Raw genomic sequence first — 9,096 nt, 5'->3', positions numbered from 1 at the left:
CCCCGGAGGGGGGAAAGCGAAAGCGACAGGGGCGGAGGCGAGAAGAAAAACGCACCGAGTAGTAAAGGAGCTGCACGACAAGATCCATGCCGGCCTCTGGCCCGACGGTGGATACAACCCACTCGGGTGGCAGGACCAGGCCCCCGGGCAGGGCCGACCGGCTCATGCCGAAGGAGGACAATGAGGCCGAAGCCGAGATGCCGCCGGTCGACAGGGGGAAGTTCCCCCGCGCACGCAGGCCGCTCCCAGACAGAGCCGACGTCACGGAGAAGGGCGGCGGCTCGCCATACAGCGAGGTGGCCGAGGCCAGATGGGGCAGGGAGGACCCCCCGCCCGGGGTGGCGATCGAGGCCCCGGCGCCATGTTGTCCATTGGCCCCGGCCGAAGACGAGGACGACGACAAAAGCAGGTCCCGATTCAGCGGGCCCCCCGGAGCAGCCCCGGCACTCAGGGCCGCACTCAGGGCCTGGTGGTGGGCACGCTGCGCGGCGGACTTCACATCGGCCACCACCATCAGCCCGAGGAAGGTCAGCTGCTCGATGGCAGTGGCGGCGGCGGCCACGGCCCGCGGCGGGCTCCCGGCCCCCGGCGATGGCGTCGCATCAAACAGCGGAGTCGAGGGGACCGACGCCGAAGCCGCCACGCCCAAGTTCACCAACAGGCGCCGGGAGAACCAACAATCCGACGAACTCAGATCCCCAGCGGCCAGCAGGTTGGCCAGCACCCGCGCCGCAAACAGGAAGGTCCCGAGGGAGGCCACCGCGCGCGAGGGCTGCTCAATGCCGGCCGCCAGGGAGGCCGCCTGTGCCGCGGGGTTCACCGCAAACGACGCATCCACCCGCGAGGTGGGAGCCACGGCAAAGTGCCGGACCAACAGCCGAGCCCGATCCAGCGACAAGCCCAGCGGACCGGCGTCCCCATCTCCCACCAGGGGAGGCAGCTGCCCCTGCAGAGCCGGAGCCCCGGACAGCACCGACGCCAGGGCCGCCACCGACAGCCCCAGCAACGACAGCACATCCGCCCGAGTGGTCTCAGTCAGGGCCGAAGATTGCAGCTCATTGCCAGGGGAGGCCGCGGACCCGGATGCCAGACGGCCCGAAGCCCGGCCCACCGCCGATGAGGCCGCGCCACATGCCGTGGCCGGACCACCCGCCGGGCTCGAGAGAGTGCCCCCGGGCCCGGTCGACCCGGTCGACCCGCCGGGCAGCCGCAACTGCGGCGAAATCACCACCGACGAGGACAGCCGCGTGGCCTGCGCATCACGCGAGAGGATGGCCAGCGCGCGCGCGGCGGCCGAATTGGCCGACGCAGCCAGATCCGGCACAGTGGCCCCCTCGGCCGGGCTGCCATTCACCGACTCCGGCCGATCCCGCGAGCCACCGGCACCGGCACCGGCACCGGCACCGGCACCGCCCCCCGGCGCACCGGCAGGCAACACGCTCGCCGGGCCGGACACACGGGGAGCCCCGCCGCCGGTCGCCGATGTCGATGCCGCCGAATCGCTCCCAATGCCGCCTGGGATGGCCACCGCCGACCGCAGGGCCAAACGCTCGGTGGCCGAGCTGGGCACAATCATGCTGGCCAGCGCCGCCCGAGGGAGACGCAACAACACGGCACACTGGTGCACCAGGTGCGGCAGGCCCACGCACAGTTCCAGCCACAGGTTGCCAGCATTGCGCAGGATGCCCGCCGCGCGGGCCTGCAGCCGGGGATCCAGCGCCGCCGGCGAAAACACCTGTCCCAGGGACATGAGCATCTTGCCGAAGGCAAACACAAAGGCCACATGCGACCGGCGAAGGGCCAGCTCCGAGCGGATGAGCCGCGGGCTGTCAGCCCCCGGGGAGGACACCCCCAGCAAAGGGGCATCCATGTGGGATACGGACCCGGGGCCAGCCACCGACCCGGCCGACTCGGCCGCCGCCCCGGGCTGCACCGCCCTGGAGTCCATCGGCGACAGGGGCATGACGAATTGCTGCAGCGCCGGCAGGAGGGCCGTCACGAAGCTCACCATCTGGTCCAGGAATTCGAAAGCCTCCGTGAAGGAGCCGGCCCGGCTCGAGCCCGAGCCCGAGCCCAGGGGGCCCCCGACAGCCAGGGCCGTCAATGTGTGCCCATTCAAGCCGGCCGCCAGATCCACCAACGTCCGCAGGGCGTCGATCCAAGTCCCGGCCGAGGCATCGGCCACAACCTCCGACAGCAAAAGATCCTGCGACGGCACGCCGGGCAGGCTGGCCGGGCTGGCGCTCGCCGAGCCACCGGGCCCAAGCACATCCACCAGCTGACACAGGCGACCAAGGCGCTCGTTCACCGCGTCCGTCAGGCGCGGCAGCAGCAGCGACAATTGCGGCAGCACCCGCGCCGCTAGCAGACGCTCCAGCGGCGCCAGCAGCACCCGCCTCGAGGGGATGCCCTCGGCCGAGCACTGGCTGGCACCGGTGGGGGGGCTGCTGTCGCTGTCCGGGCTGACCGATGCCGGCACCGAGAGCAGGGCCAGCAGATAGTCAAACACCGCCAGCCCATGATGCGGGCCGAAGTCCAGGGCACATTCCGCCACCGACTTGGCCGCCAGATCCAGCAGCGGCTCCAGTAGGTCGGCGTGGGCGTGAGCCACGGCCATCGCCGGGACCGAGCCGGTCCAGGCTTCCGGACCGGCTGTGGCCATCCCCCGGGCACAAGCCGCCAGCAGCGGCAGCAGCAGCAGGAACTGCGACCCGGCACAGCCGGGAGTGCTCATCAGCAGCGGCTGACCGTCGGCCGTGACGGCCGGCCGATCCACCGAGACCGGCGGCCGTGCCAGCAACAGCCCCAAGGCCACCAGCACCCCGGGCAGGAGTCGCACCGCCGCGGCGCGCATGCTGGCCGCCATGTCGCTGGCACCGGCACCAGCTCCGCTGCTGGGCCCGGAGCCATTGTCACCAGTGGTCGACAGGTGCACCAACAACCGCCGGAAGAGGGTCAGCACCGAGCCATAGCAGGCCAGCACCTGCGGGGCCGCCAGCTCGACCGGGCTTCCGCCATGCTCCCCCTCGGCCGCCAGCACCAGCCCCGGGGACATGAGACCCGCGCGGCCGGATGCCGGGCACCGGTCCGAAGCCACCGGAGCCAGCCAATGGGCATCCTCCGCGGCCGGGACCAACGGCCCAGTCCCGCACCCGGACACACCCACCGGGGCCATGACCTCCAGCAGCCCGGCCAGCCGGTGGAGGATGCGTCCGGCCAGTGGCCAGCGACCATCCACACGGTCAAAGTGATCGCCCTGCTCCGGGGACAGGAGCCGATCCACCAGGAAGTAAAGGGTCTGCTGGAGGCGATCCACCGCCAGCCGGTGCTGCGCATGCGCCCGGCCCAGAGGGGAATCCCATGCCTCGGGCAGAAGCCCCAGCTGGAGGTGCCCCAGCAGCGGGCACTCCTCCAGCAGGTCGATCAGCAAGTTGATCAGGCCCACAATCGGCGTGGTGGAGCTGCTGGAGGCCGGGGCCGCCGAAAAGAGCCACGGCTGACCGAGCACCGCCGTCTCCAGCAGCCCGGCCCAGGAGACAATCTGCTCGGTCAGGGCCTGGGCAAAGGTGGACAACTGCTCAGTCCCGGCGCCACCGGGGGTCCGGCACTTGAGCGCCTTCTCCACCAGAACCAGGGTCACTAGCAGATTTTGCAGCCAGGTCCGCGTCCAATCCAGATCCAGCAGGTGCGCCAGGATGCGCCCGCGGTGGGCTTCGATGGCTGCGACATCCGAGTCGCCCATGCCACCAGATGCCAGGGCGCCGCTGGCCCGGGCAGGGAACAGCCGCAGGTCGGTGGCCACAATCCCCATGGCCAGGGCCGCCTGCCGAGCACAGGCCCCACGCGCCGACAGAGCCTGCGCAGCCGGGCCCCGGACGTCGGACGCCGAGGCCACCGTCTCCAGCAGGGATGCCAGCTGATCGATCGCATTGTCATCGGCCTCGGCCATGCCATCAGACGCATCGACCGACACCGAGTGCCGCAGGGAGGAGGGCACGGTTGGCGGAACCACCGGCGCACGGGGCCCGGCCGAGACCGGGCGCCGGCCCGGGGTGCTGGCCTTCTTCGGCGGTGAGCGCCTCAAGGTCGCCATGGTATTCCCGGTCTCGGTCTCGTCCTCGGAGGAGCTGTAGAAGTCACTGTCGTGGAAGCTGTCATCCAGATGGGTGTTGCATTCCTCCCAAGCGGACTCGTCATCCAGGGCGTCGACATCGATGTCGGCGTCTGCATTCGCAGCGGCATCCGCATCTACATCCGCATCATCAGCCGCCGGAGAGCCGGAGCTCTCGGGCCCCGCCGCCAGCATCGAGGCATCCACCGGGGCCAGGACCGAGCCGCGCGACAGGATCAGAATTTCGATCGCCTGCCAGAAGAGGCCATATGCGCGGATGCACTTGACATACGGGGCGAAGTTGGCCGAGTACCAAAGGCGCTCGAAGAACTGCAGACAGGCCTCGGCCGAATCTGTCTGGCGAGTGGGTGCGCTGTCGTTGGAAGAGGGGGGAGGGTGGCAAGACGGAGAGAAAGAGAGAGAGAGAGAGAGAGGGGGGGGGAGGGAGAGAAGAAGAAGAAGGGAAGGGAAGGGAAGGTCAGACAAGCAGGCAACGAGAAGGAATACCCAGCAACGCGGAACACTGAGCAGGTGCGCCCCGGCACATACGTGATGGTCCGGCCCACAAGATGGTGCGCCAGTGGCTGAATGCAACTGATGTCACTGAGACCATGCACCGGAGGCAGGGGCGACGCCCGCAGGGCCGCCACCGACTCGGCATAGGCGCCGGAGACTTCAGACTCGGCGGTGGCCGTAGAGGCCGCGGCCGCCGCAGACACCGCCGCCTCGGCCGCCTCCACCGCAGCAGCCACCGCCGGCGAGCAGCCCGCTCCGACCGAATGCAAACGCGAAAGGCGCTCCGACAGCGGGGAGTTCGGCACCGTGTCCCCGGTCCCGGTCAGCAACAGACTGGCAAGGGCCGGCTGCGAGTCCAGCACCGCCGACAGGAATCCCGCCACCTGGGTCTGCAGGCGACCGGCCAGCTGGCGCGGCCCGACCGCCGGGGCCGGCTGCGCATTCATGTCCAGGCGCTCGCCCCCCTGTGTGAGAGCCCGAATGCCAGCCCGCTCGGCCTCGGTCAGGGCAAACACCGCGGCGATGTACATGCACAGCCGATGCGGCTGCGTGCCGAAGGATGCCAGCAGCGACACCGGCCGCGGCATGGCCGCAAAGCGCTGACACAGGAGCGTCAACACACGGAAGGCCACCGGCGCCAGCTCCGTCGGCAACAGCGACACCGTGGCCAAGGCGGTGAATCCCCCATGCGTGGCAGCCGTGCCGACTCCCGGGCTGTGCCGCTCCAGGGCCGCCAGCATGTCCAAGGGAGCCAGCTCCGGCGCATCCACCACCAGCAGGTGCACCGCCAGCGGGCAGAAGCTCGGCGGCGCCGAGAAAGAGCTGGCTCCGGCGCCGGAGGAAGAGGAAGAGGAAGCACCGGCGGCGGCCTTCCCCAGGGAGCTCAACATCGTGTAGCTGACCACCTGCTCCATGATGGGCCGGTGGTTGGAATCCTGGGCCAGCAGCTCGGCCAGGCTGGGCGTCGCCGCAGACACAGCCCGGCTCGTCCCGGGGACTGCCACATCGGCCTCCCGGCTGATTTGCAGCATCACCGGCCCATAGCCAGCCGGGGCGCTTGAAGACGCCAGTCGCAAGCGCTTCTCGCCCGACAGGGACAGGGGAATGGTATTAGCCGGGCGCCGGTTGGCAGATCCACTGGAGACCCCGGCTCCGGGGCCGGGCCCGGCCGCGGCCGCGGCCCCGCTGGCCGGCGGCGGCGGCGGCTCGGCCACCGTCAGACAATAGGCCAGCAAGCCGAGGAGCGAGAAGGCCAGACAGTACCGATCAGCCGGCCGCTGGTAGCGCCAGTTGGCATGACCGATGAACAGATGCCGGACACAGAAGAGTGCCAAGCGCCGGGTGAACTCCATAGACACCTGCGCATAGGGGCCCCGGCTCGTCGGGTGGGTGGCGGCCATGCCGCCCGGGTGGCCGTACGCCCGTCGGGCCACCGCAAGCGTGAAATCCGCGAACGCCTGCGCCAGCGCACACGTCCCATACACACTCTCCTTCTCGAAGAGCTTGTGGTTGATGTGCCCCGGCAGGTTGGCCGGCACCAGAGCCGACGTCGAAGCCGCCACCAGGCGCCCGCCCCAGACCAGCTCATCCGGATAGTATGGCAATAGCAGGGCCACACATTCAATGGCCCGGGCCAGGGTGCCCAGGGCATCCTGGATGTCGTAATGGTGCCGGCGCCCGGCCGGCCCGCCGAGGTCTCCTCCGGCCGAGCCGAAGCCCAACACCGACATGCCGGACAGATTGCCCAGCCCCGGCGCCCGGGTCCCGAGGTCAACCTGCTGCGTCAGAACCCCGGCAAGGGAAATGCCGCCGGCCGTGCCGACACCGACACTGCCGCCGCCGCCGCCGACACCGCTGTGCTGCGTCAGACCCCGGACAAAGACATTGATCACGTCCACCAGGATATTCAACAGACACTGCGACTGCAGGTACCGGTCCAGAAGTCCGGCCACATGGGCCGGGCCGTCGCCAGGGGCCGCAAGGCAGTGCCGCAGCATCGTCAGCAGCGGCCCAACCCAGGGCTGGATGGCCCCCAGATTGGCATGGGTCAGGTGCAGCAAGTGCGCAATGTACTGCCACCCGGCCGGCGCATTGGAGATGTCGCCCTGGGTGCCGGGCAGGACCAGTGGCTCGGCCAGGAACCGGGTCACCGTGGCCGCATGCAGGTGATGGCCGCACAGGGCCGCCAGCGCCTGGAGGAAGAACGTCGGATTGTCCTGGTGGAGAAGGCGCTCCGTGGCCAGGACCAGCAGTGACTGGAGTTTGAGGTTGGCGAAGTCCTGTGCACAAATGCAAGGCCGGGGAAAGGGGGGGGGGAGAGAGAGGGGGGAGGATAAACGACGCGCGCGCTTGAGGGGTGAGTAGATGCAGAGGAAAGAGCGGAGACCGGGAGAGGTCCAGAGAGAGGTAGGGGAGCGGCGGAAAGAGAAGAGAGCGAGAGCAAACCCACCTGCTCCCAGTAGATCTTGCACAGGGCCGGCGAGAAGGTGAAGACCGCCTCATGCAGGCGGATAAGGTGATGGGTCTGACCGATCTGATTCAGGTCAAAGGCCACCTGCAGGATGTCCAGCAGGCCCTTGGAGACGGAGCGCTGCATGTGGAAATAGGGCTGATGGAGAGTCCCGAGCATTGAGGGGGCGGGGGGGGGGGGGGGCATTGGTTAGAGTCGATGCCGGGACCGGGCGCCAAGAGGGTGAAATAGCGAAGTGTCCATACCTCGGAGCTGGCGCAATAGGGCGACTCCAGGAGCTCGCACAGGACCTCCAGGGCGTTCTGGTCGAAGGAACGCACGGCCACCGCGCCGAAGGAACCAATGATATCGAGTGCGTCGTCGGATGCGGAAAAACGCGCCGAGCTACCCAGGTCCGACAGGCTCGGGGCACTTGAGTGCTGGAGAATGGGCCGAAAGCGAAGGATGGTCGTGTGTCAGCAGAGCCGTGAAACCAGACCAGAGAGCACGCAGCACCGGGAGATCCTCCCCAATGCGTGCGTGCGTGCGTCCGTGCGTGCGTGCGTCCGAACAGCGAACGACAAAGCAATAGGAGTCTTCGCGAGAGAGAGAGAGAGAGAGAGAGAGAGGGGGGGGGGGGGGGGGATAGGCACACGCACCAACACACAAAGCATGGCCGCCCAGGCGAGCATGACCGAGCCAAAGAGCGACGACGTGTTCGACAACGACTCCAGCGTGGCCGCCAGTTGGCAAAACTCCGCGCCCAGCGGCGAGGGGAAGACATGGGAGATATCATCCGCCGCCCGGGCCAAAGCCAGGCAGGCCAGCAGAGCAGTCACCGCCGCCAGGCGGAATTGGATCTGCAGCTTCAGCTCCTCGGAGGTGAGGGCGCCGCCGGCGTCCGTGGCACCAGCACCACGCTCCTCCTCCAGAGAAGTGAAGCTCAGCGGGTCGATGTTCCGGAGGAATGGGATGTCCTGCGCCGGGGGGGGGGGGGACATGGGGAAAGGGGAATGGCGTGGTCAGGTGGCCGGAGGCATTTACAATGAAGGCCAATGGCGGAAAGAGATGTGTGTGTGTGTGTGTGTGCGCGCGCGTGGCAGGCAGGCAGGCAGGCAGAAGGGAGGTACCGCAATTGCCTTGATGAAGGGAACCACGTCGTAGATGGAAGCGGTCGGGAACTCGTAAAAGAAGCAAGTGGCGGTGGTAAGCAGGCTCTGAAGAGCTCGCATCCGATCGAGAGTGGCCTGTACCAGGCGGAAAGAGGGCAAGAGACAGGAACAGAGACAGGAGGAGGAGCGAGCACAGGAAAGAGTGAGTGGCCACTCCCGACCAGTGGAAAAGAGAGGCCAGGCAAAAGACCTGGGGCAAATGGTCGCCAAGACATGAACCTACCATCGAGGAGCCAGCACCGGGGGTGGAGAAGCGCTTGACCTGCCGGCAGAGAGACTCCAAGAAGTACGCCCGGTCAGCCGGGGTCCGAAGGAGCTTGGCGATGGCGCCCTCGGTGAGGAGGGCCGCCGTATCGGCCAGGAGCTCGATCTGCCCGGCCGAGTCGAGCGAAGCGCTCGGGAAGACCAGGTCAATGGCGCTGCGATCGGCGCCAGCACTGGCCGACGGCGCATCAGCGGCCGGCCTGGCCGCCGCAGGGGCAAGCGAGAAGCGCATCCGGCAACAGCAGGGCGCAGGGCGCAGCCGGAAGGGGAGGGAAGACTTCCTCCCGGGAGAGGGCAAGCGGGGGAAGGAACAGAAGGCAAGGAAAGGATGAAGGGGGAAACAGGGGGGGAAAGAGGGAGGTAGCGCGAGGACGAGGGAGAAGGGAAGGGAGGTGGCGCAGGGACATGCCACTCGCGTGGCGGGGGCGCTCTGACCTCCCCCGTTTGAATGTACACTGGTGTACGTACGTGTGTGTGTGTGTGTGTGTGAATGTGTTTCGCTGTCACCACCACCACCGCCACCGACCCGTTTGGGCGCCAACCGCCGGACGCTAGAGCCTATTCGGAAGAGCTAGCAGCCCCCC

General features: G+C 68.5%; 1 protein-coding gene across 1 annotated transcript in view; it reads right to left on the bottom strand.

Moving 5' to 3' along the window:
* The window catches only part of H696_02922 (hypothetical protein), a gene marked incomplete at its 3' end in the record, with an annotated part of 9,815 nt that extends 910 nt beyond the window's left edge, over nucleotides 1–8,905 (bottom strand). Inside the window, exons 1-7 of the mRNA XM_009496818.1 lie at nucleotides 8,472–8,905; nucleotides 8,207–8,323; nucleotides 7,736–8,053; nucleotides 7,343–7,516; nucleotides 7,077–7,235; nucleotides 4,661–6,906; nucleotides 56–4,484 (exon numbers count right to left, since the gene is read on the bottom strand). Coding sequence (XP_009495093.1) covers nucleotides 56–4,484; nucleotides 4,661–6,906; nucleotides 7,077–7,235; nucleotides 7,343–7,516; nucleotides 7,736–8,053; nucleotides 8,207–8,323; nucleotides 8,472–8,744 — 7,716 coding nt within the window. The 5' untranslated portion in view covers nucleotides 8,745–8,905. The remainder of the gene's footprint in view (nucleotides 1–55; nucleotides 4,485–4,660; nucleotides 6,907–7,076; nucleotides 7,236–7,342; nucleotides 7,517–7,735; nucleotides 8,054–8,206; nucleotides 8,324–8,471) is intronic.
* Nucleotides 8,906–9,096: the final 191 nt, after the last annotated feature.

This window comes from Fonticula alba, assembly GCF_000388065.1.
Source record: "Fonticula alba strain ATCC 38817 unplaced genomic scaffold supercont2.4, whole genome shotgun sequence".
Taxonomy (NCBI): domain Eukaryota; order Rotosphaerida; family Fonticulaceae; genus Fonticula; species Fonticula alba.
The sequence above is the reverse complement of the archived record's forward strand: the minus strand, read 5'-3'. Positions and strand labels throughout refer to the sequence as shown.